At 45.7% G+C, this 24,100-nt stretch overlaps 1 protein-coding gene across 1 annotated transcript; it reads left to right on the top strand.

Moving 5' to 3' along the window:
* CXCL11 (C-X-C motif chemokine ligand 11) lies at nucleotides 1-3,618 on the top strand. Its single transcript, XM_081877553.1, has 5 exons — nucleotides 1-155; nucleotides 1,827-1,959; nucleotides 2,195-2,267; nucleotides 2,414-2,631; nucleotides 2,690-3,618. Exons 1-4 carry the CDS (start codon nucleotides 95-97, stop codon nucleotides 2,435-2,437), a joined length of 291 nt encoding a protein of 96 aa, XP_081733679.1. The 5' UTR covers nucleotides 1-94; the 3' UTR covers nucleotides 2,438-2,631; nucleotides 2,690-3,618.
* The last annotated feature ends 20,482 nt before the right edge of the window (nucleotides 3,619-24,100 follow it).

The following is a 24,100-nucleotide window of genomic DNA, read 5'->3' as shown; positions in this document are numbered from 1 at the left end:
AGCCAATAAATACTGGCCCCAAAGCTCTCTGACTCCACCACACAGCACATTTCCTCTTCCCACAGCAGCCTCAGCAAAAGCAAGAGCAGCAAAGATGACCCAGAAATCCTGCCTCGTAATCCTGATGCTTGTCCTTTGCACAGCTCTCATACAAGGTAATAATACTCTTTTACCTTCTTTTCTTCCGTATGATATTACATTAACTTCGCCTCCTTTTCTTCCATATAACATTGCATTAATTGCATCTCCTCTGCTTCCACATTTTGCAATGCAATCATAATGTGGTAATAACGTTGACTAACGAGGAAAGCTCATAGAACAATAGAGCAACAAAGTAATGATAATGGGTGGTATTCAACTATTTTTTTTTTACCATTGCAATTCATGCACCTGACTTAGTCGAGTTTATCGATTACAGTGGGTCAGTTTGGAGTAGGTAAATATCATACAATGCTGTCAAGCACGGAAATTGGATAGTACAGTGGTACCTCAGGTTACATATGCTTCAGGTTACAGACTCCGCTAACCCCAAAATAGTGCTTCAGGTTAAGAACTTTTCTTCAGGATGAGAGCAGAAATTGTGCTCCGGCGGCGCGGCAGCAGCAGGAGGCTCCATTAGCTAAAGTGGTGTTTCAGGTTAAGAACAGTTTCAGGTTAAGAACGGACCTCCGGAACGAATTAAGTACTTAACCTGAGGTACCACTGTACAATGTAATAATGACTATCACCACAATAGTGTTGTCAAACTGGGAAAGGTTCCGCTGCATTGGGGAGCCTTAGGACAGTCTGTCCCTCAACCAAATTAACCTGTGGAATCAAAGAATTGTAGAGATGGAAGGGACCCTGAGGGTCATCTAGTCCAACCCCGTGCAGTGCAGGAATCAATTACAGATGGACACCCAACCTTTGCTCAAAAACCTCCAAGGAAGGAGAGTCCACCACCTTCTGAGGGAGTCCATTTCCACTGCAGAACAGCTCTTACCATCAAAAAGTTATTCCTCATGTTTAGTCGGAACCCTCTTTCTGGTAATTTGAAGCCATTGGTTCGAGTCCTGCCCTCCAGAGCAGCAGAAAACAGGCTTCCATGTGATAGCCCTTGAGATATCTCCACTTAGTCTCCTTTTTTCCAGGATAAACATACCCAAATCCCTCAATCGTTCCTCGTAAGGTTTGGTTTCCAAACCCTTGATCGTCCTGGTGGCCCTCCTCTGAACACATTCCAGCTTGTCATTATCTTTTAAAAATTGTGCGGCAGGGTTCATGTGAGAGTAAAATGGGGGCAAGGAGAACAATATATGCTGCGTTGAGTGCCAAGGAAGAAAGGTGTGATATACAGTGGTACCTCAGGCTTCAGGTTACAGACGCTTCAGGTTACAGACTCCGCTAACCCAGAAATAGTACCTCAGGTTAAGAACTTTGCTTCAGGATGAGAACAGAAATCATGCTCCGGCGGCAGCGGGAGGCCCCATTAGCTAAAGTGGTGCTTCAGGTTAAGAACAGTTTCAGGTTAAGAATGGACCTCCGGAACGAATTAAGTACTTAACCCGAGGTACCACTGTAAGTATAATTAAATCAATAGAAAACAAAGGGGTTTTTTGGGAGGGGAGCAATGTCATCTCCCCCCTCCTCCCAAAGAAAATCTCCAAGCGTTAAAAAGATTGTGGCTTACCACTTTCGCATTCGTTCCTCTGTCTGAAACGCCCCGCTGAAGAGAAGGTTTCGAAGGAAAGCCTCCCCTCTCACATCACACCCGCAACCCTGTAAAGTTATATTACGACTGAGTGTACCCGAACGTGTAACTCAAGGGTGACATTCTTCTGTTGCAGGAATGCCAACTACCAGCAGAGGGCGTTGCCTCTGTCGAACAAAAGGAATGATGCTGAGCTCTGTCCCTATTCAACGCGTTGCTGAAGTTGAATTTCACCGGCCCAGCAGCAGCTGTGATCAGGAGGAACTGGTGTAAGTAGTGGATGCTGGTTCTACTCCAGAAGCCTTAACATTTGTGTTAAGTTTCCTACTCGGGGTCAATGCTATTTTGCTACTCAATGCAATACAAGTAACTATATAAAACCCTAAGGAAGTTGTGTTGATCTAGAAGGGCAGGGCAAATGCCTTTTATTTTGGAGCAGTCCAACTGCCACGGAAGGATAATAATAGTCCTGTTTCTAATTTGCCCTCAATTGCTTCTTTGCAGAGTCACTTTCAAGAGAAACGAGCGCAAGAGGTGCCTGAACATTAATTTGGAGCAAGGCCGTCGTATAAAGGAAGTAAGTGAGACCAGAATAAGTACAGTGGGTTGGGATGAGACAAGATAACGGGGTGGTTGTGTTGGTGGGCTCCCGATACCTCATCCACTCTGGCCACAGATAAGCGTCTTGTACTCACCAGGTATTTTTCTTTGCTTCCCTTACAGGCAATTATGAAGAAGAGGAAATGAAGATTGTTAGAGACTGAGAGAGGAGAAGGCAGAGAAAATATACCGTATTTTTTGCACCATAACACTCACTTTTTTCCTCCTAGAAAGTAAGGGGAAATGTCTGTGCGTGTTATGGAGCGAATGCCTACGGATGGCGGGAGGATCTGCTGCAGTCGTGAGCAGAGGATCCATGGTTCCCCTTCCTTCCCTCCTCCGTGGGAACAGCAAAGCGGGAGAAGAGCCGTTGAGTGGGGAGGAGAGAGGGACAGAGAGCCTGCTTGCTTTAAAGGAGCAAAGCGGGAGAGGAGAGGAGCCTTCTCCTCTTATACTCCTCTTTTGCATTATTAACAGCATCCTTCTCCACCCACCCCACGCGTGTTCCTTGTCCCTTGAGTGCTTTTCCTTCCCTCCCCACTTAAAACGTGGTTACAAAGCACGGATCTACATGGATCCTCAGGATTTTTGCACTGGGTCACCCCAAATTCACCATCAGATCACATAGCATGTCCATGGCTACAGCTTGCACCCAAAAAAAATCACACACCCACTGTTGCCTGGGGCCGCAGCATGAACCACAAAAATCATACATCCGCTGTTTCATTTAGAATATTTTTTTTTCTTGTTTTCCTCCTCTAAAAACTCTGTGCTTGTTATGGTCAGGTGTGTGTTATAGAGCGAAAAATACGGTAATTGGGCATCTGGTTACTGAGGTAGAGAAGTCATGAAGTTCAAGCTTCTTTTGGACAAAGACATCAACCATTTCTCCTTCAGGAAGACCTCGTGACAACCTTCTCAAAGACTGACGTTCTGTGGACCACACAGTTTGAAAACTCCCTGACCTAAGTGTTTAATTGGCAGGATTTGGTCTAGTATAAAGCTGCCGGAATTTGAAAAGGAGCTTTTCCAATTTCGTTTCTTTCCCTCAACTTTCAGGTCAATAATTATGTGTTACCACGGGAAGAAACAAAAAAAACTGAGAAATCTAGAGGACAAATAATTTCAAATTGTAAAGCCCTCAATAGCCCAGTGGCTAAAAAATCTATGTGAGTGGAAGACATTTGGTACTCATTGTTTCGTTGTTAAACTTAAAAGAATAATGTTTTCTTGCTATCTTGTTGTATTCTGCTCCTTGCCAGGTCTTGAATACAGGCTTAGCACCTGTACATTTGTAAATAAAAATATTTTTGTTTTGTAACAAATCAGCCAGTGTGTGTTTGTCCATTCGTTCTCTCTCTCCTCGAAAGTAAACCTACAGGAGCTGCCATTCAGCTCCCAAATCAAACTTGAGGACAGGTGACCCCACCTGGGCCCAAAGTCACACCCCCCCCAACTAGGCCTCAAAACTGTCCAAAATTCCTTTTCTAAAAATCCACAGCTAAAGTTTTCCTCACAAGATGCAAAGGCAAAATGTTATTCTTTTATCAGTATATGAGAGCTTCAAAAAGGCTAATGAATAGGCTCTGTCATCGCCAAGAATACTCAGGCCTGGGAACTGACTCTTATCTCATTCGGTTGTAACACATCTTGAACACGCTGAACCGCAAGGCTCCTCGACCCCCATTGGCTTCTCATCCACCTTTCCTGGGAAGGGCGCCAAGAGTCCAAAAGAGTCCCAAGACAGGAGCTTTCTGTTCATGCTCAGGGGAACTCCTGAGGCAGGACTCTTGAGGAGGAGGAGAAAGGGGAGGGAACTGGAGGGAATATATGCTCTGTGCAAATGGCTGTGAACTTGTGCTTGTTTTATGAATCTATCACACTTGCTCCTTCTACCAGCCGGATGGTAGAAAAAGGCTACAACACCATGTACAGTGGTACCTTGGGTTACATACACTTCAGGTTACATACGCTTCAGGTTACAGACTCCGCTAACCCAGAAATAGTACCTCGGGTTAAGAACTTTGCTTCAGGGTGAGAACAGAAATCGTGCAGCAGCTGCGCGGCAGCAGCAGGAGGCCCCATTAGCTAAAGTGGTGCTTCAGGTTAAGAACAGTTTCAGGTTAAAAACGGACCTCCAGAACAAATTAAGTACTTAACCCGAGGTACCACTGTATTTAAAACACATGGATTCCCCCAAAGAATGCTGGGAGTTGTGGCTTGCTAAAGGTCTTGGGAACTGTAACTTTGTGGAGGTAAACTACAGTTATCAGGATACTTTGTGCTTTAAATGACGTGGATTTGTGACATCAAATTCCCTACAAACACAGGAATGGGGATTTTGGTGTGGGGTGGGGGAGAGGGAAGGACTCATTTCCTTCGTGTTTCAGACAAAATACAGTTTATGTCCCAGAAACCCACATCCCTCTAATTCCCAGTTCCATGCATACTTGGCTGGAAAGCCCATCTACTAAGATGATATGCTTTGAACTGCAAGGCACGTGTCTTTAATTGCAATTACTAAGCAATAAAGTAGGCCCTGGTATTCAGGAAGGTTAGCACCATATAACCTGACTGATATATATACATATGAGGTGGATAGCTTGGTTGGTTAGAGCATGGTGCTGATAACACAAGGTTGCAGGTTCGATCCCCATATGGGACAGCTGAATATTCCTTAATTGCAGAGGGTTTGACTAGATGATCCTTAGGGTCCCTTCCAACTCTACAATTCTATGACTCTATATAGGGCCATCATGGTGTTATGGCTGGGCTTAGGATAGAGATACCCAGATGCAAACCTTCAAACCAGGAAGCTCACTTAAGCCTCTTTCTCTCTCTCTCTCTCAGCCATGTTTGAGCTTCCTAGAGGAATGTGTTACGCAAATTACGGGGGGGGGGCATCTTTAAAGTTAAATGTTACACATATTATGCCTGAATGTATCCTTTCAACTTGACAGCTCAGGAAAGTTACCTATTTAAAAAGTAATATAAAATCATCTCCTTTGCCAGTTTCCTCCATTCCAAAGCTATTTTCCCCTTGAAAAAGGACTCCAGGAAGTGTCCAGAGGTGACAATTGCTGGGCTCATTGTTAGCCAAATCTCATCACCTGACTCGCCTCAGGCTCCAGACATGCAAAGGAAGTTCTGTTGTACATTTGGGTGGTGGGAACTTAAGACATATTTGTCTATGCTAATCTTATACCTGAGTCTTGCCCTGCCATGTCTGCCTATGCTAATCTTGTACCAAGGACTTGTCTGGACATGTTTGCCAAGGTTAACCCCTCCCCTTTTGTGACATGTCAGTGATGTACCAATGATGTAGCAATGATGTAGTACAAACTGTATTCTAGGATAGGGTTGGAAAGTTTTAAAAGTCTTTGTCACCCCATCCTCAGGGTTCAGATTTGCTCTTTGAACCTGTAGCAGGAACCCCCCCACCCCAATCATTCTGTTTGTATAAACTTCACACACACACACACACACACACACCACATTTCTGTTATAAATTCATAGAAAATCAACCATACATCGGATTTGCACTGTTCCATTTTTATTTTACTCCTTATGACAAGAACTAACAAAGAGGGGTGACTTAGTCCTGGTCAGCCATAATCCCTTCACTGTCTCAGCACATACACAGGAGCCCTGCCCATGCCAACCCTGATGATCCCAGACAGAAGACAATCAAGATCACAAAGAACTTGCATATGGGAGTGGATTCAACATGGACTGAAACAAAGGACACTGATCAGATCTTCCCTCAGGGGGCAGGAAACTGCAAACTCCCCTTTGTCTCCTGGAAGTTCCTGGAAGTGACTCAGGGGGAGGGGGAAAGGAGGAACCAGCCAGGTGACAAGACACTCAGGTTACCACCAACCCCTCCTTTCTGTAATGTATGCCTCCCTCAACCCCTCCTTTCTGTAATGTATGCATGATGTTTCTGGGGGTGGGCTTGATCTAGAGGAGGGGAATTTCAAAAGTTTTTATAAGACCTTGCACACCATTATTCTGGGTCTTTCCTCTCTCCTGCACGTGAGGGGAGCACCCTGTTGCAACAGTTCAATAAAGGCCAAGCTGCTGTTTTGCTCCAAGTTATCCTGGTTGGTGTCTTTGTTTTGTCCAAGGGAGCCCTCGGATTTTTCCTGTAACAAACCTATTGTGCAATAAACTTTGGTCTACAGCTATTTGCTCCAGTTGGTGGCTGGACTCCTTCCTTTATTCTGCAGGGACCCGCGGGCTCTGCCCGACGAGCTGGGTGACTGAGCAGCCTCACACTTAGATTTTTTCCGTAACAAATGTGAAAAATAGCCCTTTTTGGATCAAAGCAGCATCCCACAAGCTATCTCTGTCCCAATATTCAAGGCCATTCTGCCTCTGGAAATGGTGCTACTGCTTTGCAATTATAGCCAATAGCCATTGACAGAACTAGAACCACATTGGGACCTGTGGCCCTTTGGGTGCTGCTGGAGTCTGGACCAGAACTCCCATCATCCCCGACCCTTGTCCATGCTGGTTGTGCCTGGTGGGAGATGCAGTCCCACAATGTCAGGCATGCTGCAGATTTACCCACCTATGATCGGAATCCTCCATGAATTTGTCAAGGATCTGGGCCTTGACAGAGGAGCAACATAACTGGACTTCGCATGCCCCTTTGGTGGGCAAAATACACTTAAAGTCTCCCTATCTTAGAGGATGGGCTGTAGCTCAGTTGGAGAACATCTGACTTACATGCAAAAGGTCTCTCTTTCAACCCCCAGAATCAATAATAATAATAATAATAATAATAATAATAATAATAATAATTTATCCCCAGCCACTCTGGGCGGCTCCCAAACGAATATTAAAAACACAATACAGCATTAAACATTAAAAAGTTCCCTAAACAGAGCTGCCTTCAGATGTCTTTTAAAAATAAAATAGTTGCTCCAGGGGTCAGCAAAGTTTTTCAGCAGGGGCTGGTCCACTGTCCCTCAGACCTTGTGGGGGGCTAGACTATATTTTGAAAAAAAAATATGAACCACTTCCTATGCCCTACAAATAACCCTAAGATGCATTTTAAATAAAAGCACACATTCTACTCGTGTAAAAACACCAGGCACGCCCCACAAATAGCCCAGAGATGCATTTTAAATAAAAGGACACATTCTACTCATGTAAAAACACACTGATTCCCAGACCGTCCATGGGCCGGATTTAGAAGGCGATTGGGCCAGATCCAGCCCCCGGGCCTTAGTTTACCTACCCATGCTCTACTAGGTAGTGCTGGTAATGTCAGTTGCCTGAAACCATGAAGAGCTGCTGCCCACCAGTGAAGACAATACCGAGGTAAATGGACCAATGCTCAGCTCAGTGTAATGCAGCTTTCTGTGTTTCAAAATTCCTACATGTTCCCTCCCTCCCTTCCCCACCCAATTTTATCATCCAGCTCTTTCCCCACCTGGCGAGGTGAGCAAGACTCCAGGTGATTTGCGCAGCAGCTGAGGGAAGGGAGTGGATATCAGAGCAGTGGCGTAGCGTGGGTTGTCAGCACCCAGGGCAAGGCAAGTAATTTGCGCCCCCTAACCCTAACCCCCAGATGTTGCGCCCGGTGCAGCCGCCCCCCCCTGCACCCCCCACGCTACGCCACTGTATCAGAGTGATGTTTGAGCATATCATGGACTGGTTGGGTGCAGAGGAGTAGAGGGAGGAGTCAGCTGTGGAACCCCCAAGGGGAACCCCCCCCCAGAAGACGACTCAGTGAGTGGTCAGAGGGCAAAGGACGACCAGACTGGGAGGTATTGGAAGCTGAAGAGGCAACAGGGTTTAGTGAGGAGGAGGAGTCTGGGACAGGGAGCAGTTCAGACTCTGAGGCTGGAGAGGAGACTGGAGAGGAATGGGGGCCGGAAGGGCAGGCTGCGGAAGAAGCCAGGGAATCTTCCCCCTCCTGCTACGACCAGCTCCCCTCTCCCCTGGTCTCCCAGAATATGCAGAGAAATGAAGAGGGTGGAGGAAGAAGAGAGAAGGCTCTCCAAAACTCAGTGGAAAGTAGTGGGGGAAGCATTGGAGCAGGCTGGGAGCAGGCCTTGTGTGCTTCTGCTGCCAGAGGCAGCTGCTTCACCCAGCCTCAGTTGTGGGCCGGCTCCACAAGCAATGTGAGGGTTGGGAAGACTTGTTTTCATACATTGAACCAATCTGGTGAATGAGGGCTGGTCCCCTCGCACAGCAGAGTGAAGTAACCTGCACAGTTTCATCATGGCAGGAGCCGTCCTATTTTCTCGTCGTCATTCTGCTTTACTGCAGATCAGCTGGATTGCATAAGTGCAACGGATGGGTTTTGGGAACTGGGATCCTTTCCCAGAAATTGAGTCACTTCCAGCTGCAGTCCAAAGGTTGGCCTCTTCCACTATGCATCTGCCAGTGTACTTGTTTCCTTTTCCTCCAAAAACTCTGATTTCTTCCTACAAAGCCAAGTTTCACTCTCAGTGTCATGAAAGTGCAAGCGAAGAATCTTTTTTTGGCCGCTTCCTGAGTTTGAAAAGGGAAGAAGAACAGAAAAGCATGGAATTCTTCTGCCTGAGGCAGAATCACTTTTACCATGACGTTGACACGCATTGCAGTTTTGGGGTTGATTTCTCTACAACACCGTTCTCCAACGTGGTGCCCTCTAGTTGTTGACTCAGTGTGTGCAGCAGCTGCGGAAAACAACAAATTCCGTGCTAAGGACCATTAGGAAATTGTCAATCTCATAATGCCATTAATAGAAATCTTTGGCATGTCCCTCAACTGTCCCAATTTGAGTGGGACAGACAGGGACGTCTTAAGCATATCCAGCGCCGTGGTGCAAATACAGTGGTACCTCGGGTTACATACGCTTCAGGTTACAGACTCCGCTAACCCAGAAATAGTGCTTCAGGTTAAGAACTTTGCTTCAGGATGAGAACAGAAATTGTGCTCCAGCGGCGCGCCGGCAGCAGGAGGCCCGGTTAGCTAAAGTGGTACCTCAGGTTAAGAACAGTTTCAGGTTAAGAACGGACCTCCGGAACGAATTAAGTACTTAACCCGAGGTACCACTGTATCCCCCCCCCCCCGTTTCCCAGAGTTGTCTTGTGCCACAATGTCCCACCTCCTGTGTTTTAAAGGCCTTATGTCAGCCCAACACAATCTCAGCAGCCAGCTCCTTCCACACAACTGGTTTCATCTCAACGCTCATAGATATTAAAATATGGAGGAATTATGCATCCCCAGGGAGGTGCTGAATCAATAGAGGCTGGCCACTCTCACCATGGGCGACTGGGTAGATCAAGGCACTCTGCACATGCTTAAGAGAACGAAATGGTGTTGTAAATAAAAATATGCCCTTTTCCTTATGGGGTATCCAAGAGCCCATATAGAGTCCTTACATAGGTTCCCTATTGGTAGGAGAAAATAACAGAGGCCAACCAGAGAATATTGAGAAGCAAAGCAGCTAGTAAGCTTGATCTTTATTGATCTGTTGCAACAGGGCACTCCCCTCACACGCAGGAGAGGAAGAGGACCCCCAAAATTGCTGAGCAAGGGCTTATAAAGACTTTTGAAATTCCCATCCTGTAGATCAAGACCACCCCCAGAAACATTATGCATTCATCACAGAAGGGGTGTAACCTAAGACCACCCCTCAGATAAGGCGGATCTAAAACAGAACATTTGCATGTTGTTTTCTCCTGTCGCTTTGTTTATTTCCTGTCTGGCAGGTTACTTGATTGGATTTCCTGGGGAGCCTAGCCATTCTTTTGTAGTGGTAATGTAGCACCCTGCTTGTGGTTAACGCTTAGCTGGAATGAAATATTCAACGCAGCAATAGAGAAATTAAAATAGTAATTTATTTGTCAGACAAATAAAGAGGCACAGTGGTACATGGTTACCAAGCTCTGGCCTGGCCTCCTGCCATTCTGGCCAGCACTTATATTCCCTTAATCCAGCCCCCTTTGCTCCTCCTGTGGCTGCCTCTGTCCAATCAGCCTGGTTGAAATTCCTATTGGCTGTTTGCTAGAGCCAATCACAAAAGATACACCCACAAAAGATACACCCACTTCCTTGCCCTTATAAGGGAGACAAAGAGCTATATATAAATGACAAATAAGTAATAATATATCTTACATGGAATCTTAATTACCAGCTCACCTCTTGCCCTTCTTGCCCTATTGCCTTCTAAAACAAATGGTTTAATCTTACATTTTATGTTCAACAGATGTCAAGGATCTTGAGTTTCACATCAACATTGAAAGATTTCCTTCATTTAATGTTTCTAAACAAAATGCCTGACAACTATATATCAAGACTGCTTAGATGGCGTCTTCTGTCTGGCAGGGTGGGGGGCTGGTGGCTGACTTAATTTCAGGATAAATACAACTTTTACAACCATAAGAATCTAGCATTCCTTAAATCCTTTGCATAATTACATTTAAGCCAATATATTTAAGCTAATATATTTCATACATTTATCATAGGTAGCCTCTTAAAAGAATAAAGCTTCTCAAAGTGAAAAGGAAGGAACTCAATAAAACACAGCTTTTAAAAGAAGCCTCTTCAGTTTGCACCTCCCCCTTTCCCCCTCCTCTCCAGCCTCAAAATAAAATAGGAAGAAGCTGCTTCTTCTGCCAAGCCAGTTGCCTTTCCAACATTTAACACATTTTAACCTTTTTTAACTCTCTTAGTTTAAGAAACAGCTTTAGAAGAGACTTCCCCAAAAATGCTCTCTTTCTCTGTCAGCTAAATGTTTTTCCCTTTTGCTCCTGGCCTTTTAACCTTAGAAAGAAGATCTGGCTCATTTTACTGGGAGGCACATTGGTATTATCTTCCCCATTCCTAATGGTGTTTTCTCAACCTTGGGGCAGCATATGTAATTTCCCCTTTTTATGACTTTGAGAATTGTTTTTCTGCTATAAATCAATGGGGCCCTTCTTGTGTTAGGAGGAAAAACATCTTGCCAAGGTTCTTTTAGGCAGCTGGTCTTTTGCCTGGCATGAAACATTTGAAAATCCTTTTTTTAAGCTCATTTTTTAATACAAGCCTTGATTGAAATATATAGAAGCTTTGATAAAAATGCAGGCTTATGATTAGATGCCTCATTCCCCCCTTTCAAGCTCAAGGACCTTCATCCCAAGTGTCCTTGATAGCTTGACCTTCATCATATTCCTGAGGTAAAGCTCTGTATAGGGCCATGATATGAGGTAGAGTTTCATTTGAAACCATCTTGCTAATTGTATTTCTAAAACATGAAATGATACATGGCATCATACATAAAACCAATACTACTACTGTCAAGAAAAACAAGCAAGACAATAGTATCCCTTTGAGTCCTGTGACATTAGGTAACCAATTGGTGAGCCATCCCATATCCCATCCTTCCCATGTTTGTACTGGGACATGTGCTATATTCTCCATCTTTGTGGCCAACACACGGATTGCCTCACCATTATCAGAAATGTTAAAGCAACAGGCATTCCCTGTCAAATTCAAGACTCCACATAGGCCTCCCTGCCTGGCAAGTACATAATCCATTCCCATTTTCAGCTGCAAAATGGCGGCTCTACTTTCATCCAACTGTTGTGCAATAAGTCTCAAACTCTGGGCCGTTGCATTGGTTACAAGTTCCACTACTGCTTGCAATCGAATTATTCTGTTTAGATTATAAATAGGATCCCGTGCCCCTTGTATGAGCTCACCAGGATTCCAGGAGGCAGGATCATAATAGGCTATAATGCGCTCTGGCGGCCAATCATCAGTACCGCTCCAACTTTGGGTACTTCCTCCTGCTATATGAGAAATATCAGCATTCCTTCGTGTTCGCCTGGCCGAACTAGTGGGCATAATCCACATTGGTGGTAATACCCAACCCAAGAAACAAGTCCCACTCCATTTGGAAGGGAGTTTCTTGTATGCCCATTCTCCACATATCCACCACAACCATCGGGTCTGAGGTTTTTGGTACGGGGAATACAGAAGGCGAAATACCAAAAGGGGTAGAGAGTTCACAGTGCAGTATGTTAGATTGCCTTCTTCTGTCACAGTTATGTTCCACACCACTTTCCATGCATGAATAAAAGGAGGTGCACAGGGCAAGGCATTCCGAGTTCGATAGGTAGTACCGTGTGCCCAGGTATGACTATTCTTCTTATAATCCCAAGTATAGTGACAATGAGAAGAGCCTATCATGGGAGAATCAGCTGCATCTGATGATTTATGTACACAGAATTCCCCTTGTACAGGTATAACTCGTAATGGTTTAGTTGAGTTCCATCCGGGGAAATTCTGTATTTCAGTTTGGTGTGGCATTTCGCTTACCATACCAATAGCATCTAATGGTATCGGTAATAACGGCATACCTCCCTCTGAATCATCTGGCCCAAGAGAGCAAACAAGGCAATTGGTCCTATTTGCAACATTAGCTACCATTTCAGCTAAACCTACCCACATATTGTGGTCATGGCTGAATCCATATTTAGCCAATTTGGTCAGATTCAAGGACCCTTCCCCTTCCCAAGGGATCAGGATTAATAAAATCATGTTGATGTCTAGTATATGCATTCCTTCCACAAAAGATTACCTTATTGTGATAGCAAATAATTATTAGCCCCAATATAATTCCCCCAGTGACAGAAATGGGGAACCACCAAGACCAAAACATATATCCCGAGGATCCCCAATGAGTAATATCTCTGATAATTGTTCCACAAGGGGGGGGCAGTCAATCAATTGTATTAGAGAATCTTTCCGTTCACAGTCGCTGGTTCAGACGCTCCTCAAGCTTCAGGCGTGCGCAGGTCAGCCAGCTTCCAGGTTGTGGCTGCAGCAGGCCGGTCGTCAAATGTTGCCCGTGACCTAGCCCATTCCCGGTAGGGCTAGATACAGGGGTTTTTGGAGAGAGTTAGTTTTAAAGGATTAGAGGGGTCACCTTTGCACGTCCAACTGCCTTCAGACTTCTTCAAACGAGAGTGATGAATCCAGGGGGTCACCTCAGCTACCTTCACCGCTGTTGGAGTAGAGAGCAAGACGGTGTAAGGTCCACGCCACTTAGGTGCAAGTGGATCGCGTTTCCACTCTTTCACCCATACGCTATCGCCAGCCTGGAACTGATGAATCGGCTCGGCAATGCTGCACGGCGTGCGCTCGAGGGCCCACCTGTTAAGAGAAACAAAAACACGGGAGAGAGATTGCACTTGTTCCTGTGTCACATGATCTCCTATTTGTTTAAGGTCAGCTGGAATATCCTGAACAAAGGAGGGCGGTCTCCCATACAGGAGCTCAAAAGGTGACAACTTAAGTCTTTTTGTGGGTGCACACCGAACACGAAACAGTGTTATGGGTAACACATCTACCCATCCCAATCCCGTTTCCTGGGTTAATTTTGCCAATTGGGTTTTCAGAGTCCGATTCATTCTTTCAGTTTTCCCTGAACTCTGAGGCCTATATGCTGTATGCAGTCTCCATTTTACTTGTAGGACTCGACATACATCTTGTACTACTTGATCAATGAACGCTGGCCCATTATCACTTCCAATGCATCTAGGTAATCCAAACCTTGGGATCAATTCAGTGAGGAGTCTTTTAGTTACCTCTCGTGCCTTTTCAGTTCGGGTGGGAAAAGCTTCAACCCATCCGGTAAGAGTATCTACAAACACAAGGAGATACTTGAATCCCTTAGAAGGGACCAGCTCTGTGAAGTCCACAATTAGGCTTTCCATGGGGACGTATCCCACATGCTGAATTCCAGGAGGTTGTACCGGTCCCTGCCTGGGATTGTTTTTAGCACAAAGAACACATTTCTGTGAAATGCAAGTTGCTAATTGTGATAGATTAATAATATACAACTTCCGACTGAGACTCTCTCTAGTTGCAGTACCGCCAAGGTGAGTAGATTCATGATAATTTCTTACAATTGTGCCTGCTAGATGATGAGGTACATAAATCCTATTGTCCGGCAGGATCATCCAACCGTCCCTCACAACCGCTCCTTCCTGTTCAGCCCACTTCCTCTCTTCTGGGGTATAGTGAGGTTTAACTTCTTCTGGAACTACCTCTGGTATGAGGGCTGCTATAAATCCTCCCACAGGCTTTTGGGCTGCCTCTCGGGCTGCTTTGTCAGCAGCATGATTTCCTCTGGTTATTGGATCCCTTCCTCGTCCATGACCTTTGCAGTGCATTACAGCAATCTGTTCTGGAGCCCATACTGCTTCTAACAGGATTTCTACTTCAGGTCCATATTTCAAAGCCTTCCCGTGGGCTCCGATTAGACCTCTTTCTTTCCATAGAGCTCCATGTGCATGCAGGGTTAAGAAGGCATATTTTGAATCAGTATAGATGTTTGCCTTACATCCGGCTGCCAATTGCAGAGCTCTAGTTAAACCTATAAGTTCAGCCTTTTGTGCTGAGGTGCCAGCAGGCAAAGCTTCAGCTTCCACAACTTCCTCATTGGTAACCACAGCATATCCTGCTCGTCTGGCACCTTCATGCAGGTAACTGCTACCATCCGTATAATATACAACATCTGGATTTTTCAATGGCTCATCTTTCAGATCAGGTCTACTGGAATAAACTTCATCCATTATTTGGAGACAATCATGTGATTCCTCATCATCTACCTCTGGTAGGGGCAGCAAAGTCGCTGGATTGAGCATATTCACTACTCGTAGATGAATCCTGGGATTTTCACACAATAGGCCTTGGCATCTAGCCATCCTTGGGTTCGTTAGCCAATAACTACCCTTATATTCCATGAGTGTCAGAACAGCATGAGGTACATTCACATACATCGTCTGGCCAAAGGTAAATTTATCAGCTTCTTTGACAAGGCTCGCAGTGGCCGCTACTGCCCTTAGGCATGGAGGCCATCCTTTTGCTACTGAGTCCAATTGTTTAGACAAATAAGCTACTGGACGGTTCCAACTTCCTAATCTCTGGGTCAGGACTGCCGCTGCAATCCCATTCTGTTCATGTACATACAGCTGAAAGGGTTTTTCCGAATTAGGCAATCCAAGGGCTGGTGCCTCCATAAGTCGCTGTTTGATAACTAAAAAGGCTTGTTTCTGCTCAGGTCCCCATCTGCAATTTGGACAGCATATCTCTGCCTAAGAGAGGTATTGGACACTCAGGTATATACAAAAACTGATGGGTTAAACGATGTCCCCCAATCTGGCATTCCAAAGGTTGGAGGAAAGACCTCTTGGCTGACTGTCCAGTAACACTTTTAATGACTACACTTTTAGATGCCTTTTTCTGCAATAGTTCTGGGAGTACCGAGTATTCAGCCCCAGTATCAATCATAAAGTCTATTAAATGGCTCCCTAATTGAATCGTGACCGTGGGCTCCTGGAAGCCTAACTTTATGGAGTCCGGTCGTTCCTAGTCTTGGGTAAAATCCTCTTCTGCCAGTCCAATGAAATTGTCTCTACTCCGTCCCTGTCCTGGTCTCTGATATCTTCCATCTCGGATCATTCCCCGTCCCCGTCCCTGGTTTCTTGGGCCGGAGCCGGAGCCTGGGCCTGGGCCTGGGCCTGGGCGTACTTCTTCCAACCTCAGGGGTTCAGGACACTCCCGCTTCCAATGACCCTCCTTCTTGCAATTTGCACATTGATTCCTTCCCAGTGGTGGATTCCTTCCTCGCCCTCGCCCTCCATTTAAGGGGCGGTGGTCTTGCTTCACTGCTGTGGCTAGCATTACCATCTTTTCCTTCTGCCACTTCTTCTTCTCTTGCTTCTCAGCCTCATCCCTATTCCGATAAACTCGGCGTGCAATGGCCATAATTTGGCTCATCAGCATCCCTTCCCATCCTTCTGATTTCTGAATTTTCTTACGAATGTCAGAAGCGCACTGGGCCACAAATGTAGCAGTAATCATTCTGCTGTTTTCAGGGGCTTCAGGGTCAAAAGGAGTCCATATACGATAGGCTTCTTGCAGCCTCTCTAAAAAGTCTCCCGGACTCTCATTTGGTTTCTGTTCTACTTCTGAGACTTTAGACATATTAGTGGGCTTCTGGCATGCCCTGCGGATACCTTGCACAAGTGTCTGGCGGTAGGTGGTGAGTCTGGCCAGGTGAATTGCATTGTTTGGATCCCAATTAGGATCTTCCAAGGGAAAGTTATCTTGGAGATGACGGTCAATATTATAAATATTTCCCGCTCTGGCCTGCTCACGCAAATATATCTGTGCCTTTTCAATTATGTCTCTCCTTTCCTCAGTGGTGAACAGAGTATTTAGGAGCTGGCGACAATCTGTCCAAGTAGGGCTATGAGTATTTACTATTGAAGTCACCAAGTCCATCATAGCCTGAGGTTTTTCTGCAAAAGATGGGGTGTGTGTTTTCCAATTCATCAGATCTGTAGTTGTGAATGGAATATATTGCAGGGTCGAAGTTCGAGGTGGCCGTGGTCCGGGTTGCCCATTAACCAGTGCAGGCTCCTCAAGTGCATCAAATACTCTTCTAAGAGGGGCTACTACGTGATCTTTCTCTTCACTTTGCTCTAGGGGCCTCAAATCATAGGGGATGGTATCTGTCGCAAGGCGTTCTTTTAGCAGCTTTATACGCCTGGCTGTATTGCTTGCTGACCGAGCAAGGTCTCCCTGTAACTTCTGTAATATTTCTCTGGGACTTGGATGCACAGGGGTTTGGGGTGGGCAATCAGTTGTTCCACTAAAGGAAACTGTAGATGGAGGTCTATTAGGAGTCACAGGTGGAATAACCACTTCTGCTTGGGCTTTATTATAGGACTCCAATGCCTCCTGAAGATATTTATCATAATCTATCAAGGAATCAAGCTCTGTGACTCCACTCCCATTATTCATTCCAGTTTCTTGCCTTGGGGTTACAACTGGTGGAGTGTTTGGATTAAGCTCCCTTCGATGTGGAGCATAGGGTGGAGGTGGAAGCACCTCTTCCTCTGGCCCCTCAAAAATGGGTTTGAGTTTATTTGGCAAGATTCCTTTCCTAGCTTCGGCTTTTACAGCCAATAATTTGCATCGTTTGACTTTGCATTCCCTTATCCATGGAGGATTTTTATTTAATGTGCTCAGCCAGGAATCTATATATGGAAATTGTTCTGGGCACCCTCCAGTTTCTTTGGCGATATCAGTCCAAAGTTTGCTTACTAAATTTATATCAAAGGTTCCCTGAGATGGCCATCCAGTATTTTGTTTTGGCCATTCTAGTTCACATAACGTTCTCAAGCGCTCTGGCGTCATTTTGACTCCATATGCCCCTGAGAAGGCTTTCTTAAAATTATTTAACATACACTCAAGAGGTGTATTTTCCCCCTTTGAACCCCCAACTCCCATTGTATGGCCCTGTGAAGTATCCACTCAGTCACTCACAGACGCGCTTCGTGGGTTTCCTTGCCTAGATGGAGTCGCCTCACTAGGAATCGAAGTACTGCCCACTCCACACTCGGGTCAGCTACAGATTGCTCTGTACTTTCTCACACATACAATGCGCTGGATACTTCACCACACTCTACCTCCCAATTTTTCCCTTTCCCTACACCAGATCACCATCTGATGTACCCAACCACCTAGCGTACTCAGTTTCCCCTTACTGAGACGCAGAAGTTTGATCAAGACTTCTCTTCCTCCTAATTAATTGGAGGGCCAAAAATCCCTTTGTGCACTTACCCTTGGTTGGTTCCCTGTTTCCCCCGGTCCGTCGCCGCCAGTGAGCAGGGTATCAGACAGACGAGTCTTCTGCGTTCCCCCTGGAAAAAATTACCAGTGCGCGCTTTGGGTAAGCAGTTGTCCTCTCTCTTGTACCCTGCCCAGTAGGGCGAAGGGGCTGCGTTCCAGCAGACCACTTATCCGAGTCACGGCACCATAAAATGTAGCACCCTGCTTGTGGTTAACGCTTAGCTGGAATGAAATATTCAACGCAGCAATAGAGAAATTAAAATAGTAATTTATTTGTCAGACAAATAAAGAGGCACAGTGGTACATGGTTACCAAGCTCTGGCCTGGCCTCCTGCCATTCTGGCCAGCACTTATATTCCCTTAATCCAGCCCCCTTTGCTCCTCCTGTGGCTGCCTCTGTCCAATCAGCCTGGTTGAAATTCCTATTGGCTGTTTGCTAGAGCCAATCACAAAAGATACACCCACAAAAGATACACCCACTTCCTTGCCCTTATAAGGGAGACAAAGAGCTATATATAAATGACAAATAAGTAATAATATATCTTACATGGAATCTTAATTACCAGCTCACCTCTTGCCCTTCTTGCCCTATTGCCTTCTAAAACAAATGGTTTAATCTTACATTTTATGTTCAACAGATGTCAAGGATCTTGAGTTTCACATCAACATTGAAAGATTTCCTTCATTTAATGTTTCTAAACAAAATGCCTGACAACTATATATCAAGACTGCTTAGATGGCGTCTTCTGTCTGGCAGGGTGGGGGGCTGGTGGCTGACTTAATTTCAGGATAAATACAACTTTTACAACCATAAGAATCTAGCATTCCTTAAATCCTTTGCATAATTACATTTAAGCCAATATATTTAAGCTAATATATTTCATACATTTATCATAGGTAGCCTCTTAAAAGAATAAAGCTTCTCAAAGTGAAAAGGAAGGAACTCAATAAAACACAGCTTTTAAAAGAAGCCTCTTCAGTTTGCACCTCCCCCTTTCCCCCTCCTCTCCAGCCTCAAAATAAAATAGGAAGAAGCTGCTTCTTCTGCCAAGCCAGTTGCCTTTCCAACATTTAACACATTTTAACCTTTTTTAACTCTCTTAGTTTAAGAAACAGCTTTAGAAGAGACTTCCCCAAAAATGCTCTCTTTCTCTGTCAGCTAAATGTTTTTCCCTTTTGCTCCTGGCCTTTTAACCTTAGAAAGAAGATCTGGCTCATTTTACTGGGAGGCACATTGGTATTATCTTCCCCATTCCTAATGGTGTTTTCTCAACCTTGGGGCAGCATATGTAATTTCCCCTTTTTATGACTTTGAGAATTGTTTTTCTGCTATAAATCAATGGGGCCCTTCTTGTGTTAGGAGGAAAAACATCTTGCCAAGGTTCTTTTAGGCAGCTGGTCTTTTGCCTGGCATGAAACATTTGAAAATCCTTTTTTTAAGCTCATTTTTTAATACAAGCCTTGATTGAAATATATAGAAGCTTTGATAAAAATGCAGGCTTATGATTAGATGCCTCAGTAAAATACTTATTTCCTGGGCCAGGTCACAGGCTCACACCTTATTCATATCTTAAATGTGTCCTTAAGACAGGATTTGTGAGGAAAGAGACAATGGGGAGACTTTTCCAGTTTGACCTTGCAGAGAAAACATTTGGTCAGTTTAGGAATCAAAATGGTTCCAGGTTGGCTTTCCTGTGCTGATCTATGTATGTGCGGTTATGAACATTGCCATATATCTAAGACCATAAAATTCCTATCACATTATCCCCCCTTTGGGGCTAGAATTTTTCTTAAAATTTTTTGCCCCACAAATAATAACATCCAGTTACAGATAGGTAGCCGTGTTGGTCTGCCATAGTCAAAACAAAACAAATTCCTTCCAGTAGCACCTTAAAGACCAACTAAGTCAGTTCTTGGTATGAGCTTTCGTGTGCATGCACACTTCTTCAGATACACTGAAACAGAAGTTTCCAGACCCTTCTATATAGTGAGAAGGTGGGGAGGGGTATTACTCAGAAGGGTGGTGGGAATGGGTGATTGGCAGATAGCTGTGATGAGCCTGTTGACGACTCTTAACGATTGCAATAGGTCTTACAGGAAAAAGCAAGGGGTGAAAAGGTGAAAAATGGCTTTGTCATGTATAATGAGATAAGAATCCAAGGTCTTTGTTCAGACCAGGTTTCTCCATGGTTTTAAGTTTGGTGATAAGTTGTAATTCAGCAGCTTCTCTTTCCAGTCTATTTCTGAAATTCCTTTGTAGTAAAACAGCTACTTTGAGATCTTGTATAGAATGTCCTGGGAGATTGAAGTGTTCTCCTACTGGTTTCTCTGTCTTGTGATTCCTGATGTCCGATTTATGTCCGTTTATTCTTTGGCGTAAGGTCTGGCCTGTTTATAGCTCTCTATATTGGACAAACAGGCCAGACCTTACGCCATCCTGTAGATTTGAAATTCCCATCCTGTAGATCAAGACCACCCCCAGAAACATTATGCATTCATCACAGAAGGGGTGTAACCTAAGACCACCCCTCAGATAAGGCGGATCTAAAACAGAACATTTGCATGTTGTTTTCTCCTGTCGCTTTGTTTATTTCCTGTCTGGCAGGTTACTTGATTGGATTTCCTGGGGAGCCTAGCCATTCTTTTGTAGTGGTAAAATACTTATTTCCTGGGCCAGGTCACAGGCTCACACCTTATTCATATCTTAAATGTGTCCTTAAGACAGGATTTGTGAGTGTTACGGAAGGGGGGGGCATGTCTTCTTCACCTTCTTCGCTACAATATATTTGCTCAATTTCTCTAGGACTCCATCACCCCTCCCCTGTCCTCCATAATCCCTCAAGGTGTCAAGACCCTAATCCGGTCAAATCGCTCTGATCAGCCTTTCCTCCAGGCAATGTCAGGTGGCAGACTGGACCATTGTCTTCTCATCTCCAATACTCAGGAAGTGTTTATCTGCGCATATCTCCGACTCTGCATATTCCCCCCTCCCTCCTCCATATGTTAATCTGTGTAACCCAACCTCCCTTTAATATATTCATGATGTAATCTGTGTAACCAAACCTCTCTTTAATGTATTCATGACGTGTTTTGCACTGTATTCTGGGACATGGAGGGAGTTTCAAAAACTCATGTCACCCCTTTCTTACTGTTCAATCTTGCCTTGAACCTGTTGCGCAATAAACTTGGATCTTCTGCTGCTTGCTCCTGTCTCCGGCTGAGCTCATTTTCCTCCGCAGGGACCCACGGACTTAGTCCGCTGAGCTGGGTGGCAGAGCAGCCTCGCACCCAGATTTTAGCCGTAACAGTGAGGAAAGAGACAATGGGGAGACTTTTCCAGTTTGACCTTGCAGAGAAAACATTTGGTCAGTTTAGGAATCAAAATGGTTCCAGGTTGGCTTTCCTGTGCTGATCTATGTATGTGCGGTTATGAACATTGCCATATATCTAAGACCATAAAATTCCTATCACAATGGTCTGCAGCTCACCAAAGCTTATGCCTCACTAAAAACCCGCCCCCGTCTTTAAAGGACTTTTTGTTGGTGTTTGCTTTTAACCACTAACTGCATGGAGAGCACGGTCTTGAGTCCATCCTTACCTCTGAACTGAGTCCTAATGGTAGTGTGCCTCCCCTCAGCTTTCCCCTCCCACCGCCCGAAATCTGAATGAATCCCTCCACCTTTTTCCTTGACAGAAGGGGCGGGTCCCCCTTCCCCCTGCGCTGGGCAGCTCCAGACTGGCTTGCTGTGTGGGCTTCTTCAGCAGTCCTGCTACTGCCGCGGGGTGGGCAGGAGGGAGAAGGGTGCTGCATAGCTTTGAGTGCCGCCACTGCTGCCTCCTCTCCCAAGCAGGAAGCAAGAGAGCGCAACTGGCCATAGGAACAGCTGCCACCGCCACCGCCCAGCATGCCCTCGCAGCCAGTTGCGTAGCGTGGGGGGTGCAGGGGGGGCCGGCCGCACCGGGCGCAACTTCTGGGGGGGGGGGCGCGCTCGCCGCCTCCGGAGTCGCCGAAGAGCCTCGGGCGCAGGCTGTAGCAGAGCCCCGTGTCTCGCGGAACCGACGAGCTGTGCGTGCGTCCGGGCTGAAGGCGTCCGGCAGGCAGCGGCTCTCAGCGCTCGCCGCGGTCCCCGCACGTCAGGGCCGCGGAGGGCGCGCCAGGCAGCCCCTCCTCACAGCCCCGCCACCTCCGCCGCTGCAGCTGCTGGGCCATGTTGCATTTTCCTCGCCTCTCTGCCCTCCTCCTCCTCCGGGCAAGCAGCGACGTTTGGGCGGCAGCGCCAGTGGCAACTCGCCTCAGATCACCTGACACGGACCCGCCGCCGCCGCCGTGGCTACCTTACCGTAAATATCCCAGCCCAGGCAGCAGCAAGAAGCTGCTGCCAGCGGCGGCAGGTTAAGGGTTAGGGGCGCAAATTACTTGCCTTGCCCTGGGTTAGGGGGCGCAAATTACTTGCCTTGCCCCGGGTGCTGACAACCCACGCTACGCCGCTGCTCGCAGCTGTTCCCCGTCGGTTCCAGACTCCCGCTGCTGAGTGCCCCTGATGTGTGGGTGCCCTGGCGCAGGGCGCCACTAAGCCTAATGGATAAGACGGCCCTGGGGACAGAATCCATCCTGGCTTCTGACTGGATGCCAGAATGTCCTGGTTTTTGGTCCAGTGCTCTGGATCAAGTCAAGGGGTTTGCACTCGAGTGCTAGACCCCCCCAAAAAAAGGCTCCTATTTTGGTCTCGTGCTCTTGCACGAATAAGCTGGTTCCCATGAGAACTTGGGACCCAAACAATAGCATCCTGATTTTGATCAGCGGGACATCGGAGGGTGTGCTATGCTGCAAGCATACTTCTTCAGTTCTGGTCTTCTTATTCCAAAAAATGCTCAAGGGAATGAAGCAATTCTGCTGTGAGGAAAAATTGCAGGATTTGGGTTTTCATTGGTTAGAAAACAGGGTGAGTAAGAAGGGACATGACAGTGGTGTATGGCATGGAGAAAATGGACAGAGACATTTTTCTTCTTCTCACATAATACTCAGACTTGGGGACATTGAATGAAGCTGAATATTAGCTTCATTTACTTTGGCACCAGTTTGGAGGGGATCTCAAATTTTGGGGTTGACAATGTGGGATTTTGAGTGCTGTTAACTGCAGTGCCATTAAGTTCAAACCCAGGTATCAATTCCTCATTTTGGGAGCGGGTTTTGCGGTGCAGAAGGGTTTGAAACTATTGCAAAAGTTTGGCGTCGGTCTGGAGTAAATCAGACAATGTTCCTGAGCCCCCTGCTAAGGAATATTGAGGGGGTTGATGATGACACCTCGTGTGTCTGCTTATGTTACTAGTACCTATTACAAAGCTTTGTATTCAAGACAAAAACTGGTACAAAAACAGGGCAGCAGGAGAAACTTGTTCTCGCCACCTTGAGCTTGTTGAGGTGGATATAAATGTAAAAATAAACAAATAAACCAGACCACTACTTTCCACACTTCCCCCCTGTATTTTCCATTTTATTTTATTTCATTTGTTTTGTTTTTTTAAGAAAGTGGCAAATTCCTGGGGGAGCCTTACGTAGCCCTGAAATCGTCAGCAACAGGCACACACACACTTCCCCTCAGCATTTATTTAATCACGCTTTAAATGCGAAGAGTGTTCCAGAACTACTACTTCTTTTTAAAAAATGTTTTTGTTGTTTTTGTTGTTTAGTCGTGTCCGACTCTTCATGACCCCATGGACCAGAGCATGCCAGGCACTCCTGTCTTCCACTGCCTCCCGCAGTTTGGTCAGACTCATGCTGGTAGCTTCTTTTAAAAATAATCTTCATTAAATTGTAAAACAAGACAGAAAAAAATGTCTACAGGTGTCAAAACAATATTATAAGTGGGCTCCTTCGGGAGGTGGTGGGCTCTCCCCTCGCTGGAGGTTTTTAAGCAGAGGTTGTATGGACACCTGTCATGAGTGCTGAAGTCGAGATTCCTGCATTGCAGGGGCTGGACTACATGGTTTCTGGGGTTCCCTCACAACTCTAGATTCTAGATTCTAGCAATAAGATTTAGCAGCCAGCAACGTACGAAAGAAAGCAGTAAAGAACCGTAAACTAAAGAAAAGCAGGCAATGATTGAAAGCCAATAGACTAAAAGAGTTTTGCAGCACAGAACGTCTGGCGCCGCCTCCATCCTTGCTTCTCCACTA

The sequence above is a fragment of the Podarcis erhardii genome (genome assembly GCF_964252035.2).
Source record: "Podarcis erhardii genome assembly, chromosome: 9".
Lineage (NCBI taxonomy): Eukaryota > Metazoa > Chordata > Lepidosauria > Squamata > Lacertidae > Podarcis > Podarcis erhardii.
The sequence above is the reverse complement of the archived record's forward strand: the minus strand, read 5'-3'. Positions and strand labels throughout refer to the sequence as shown.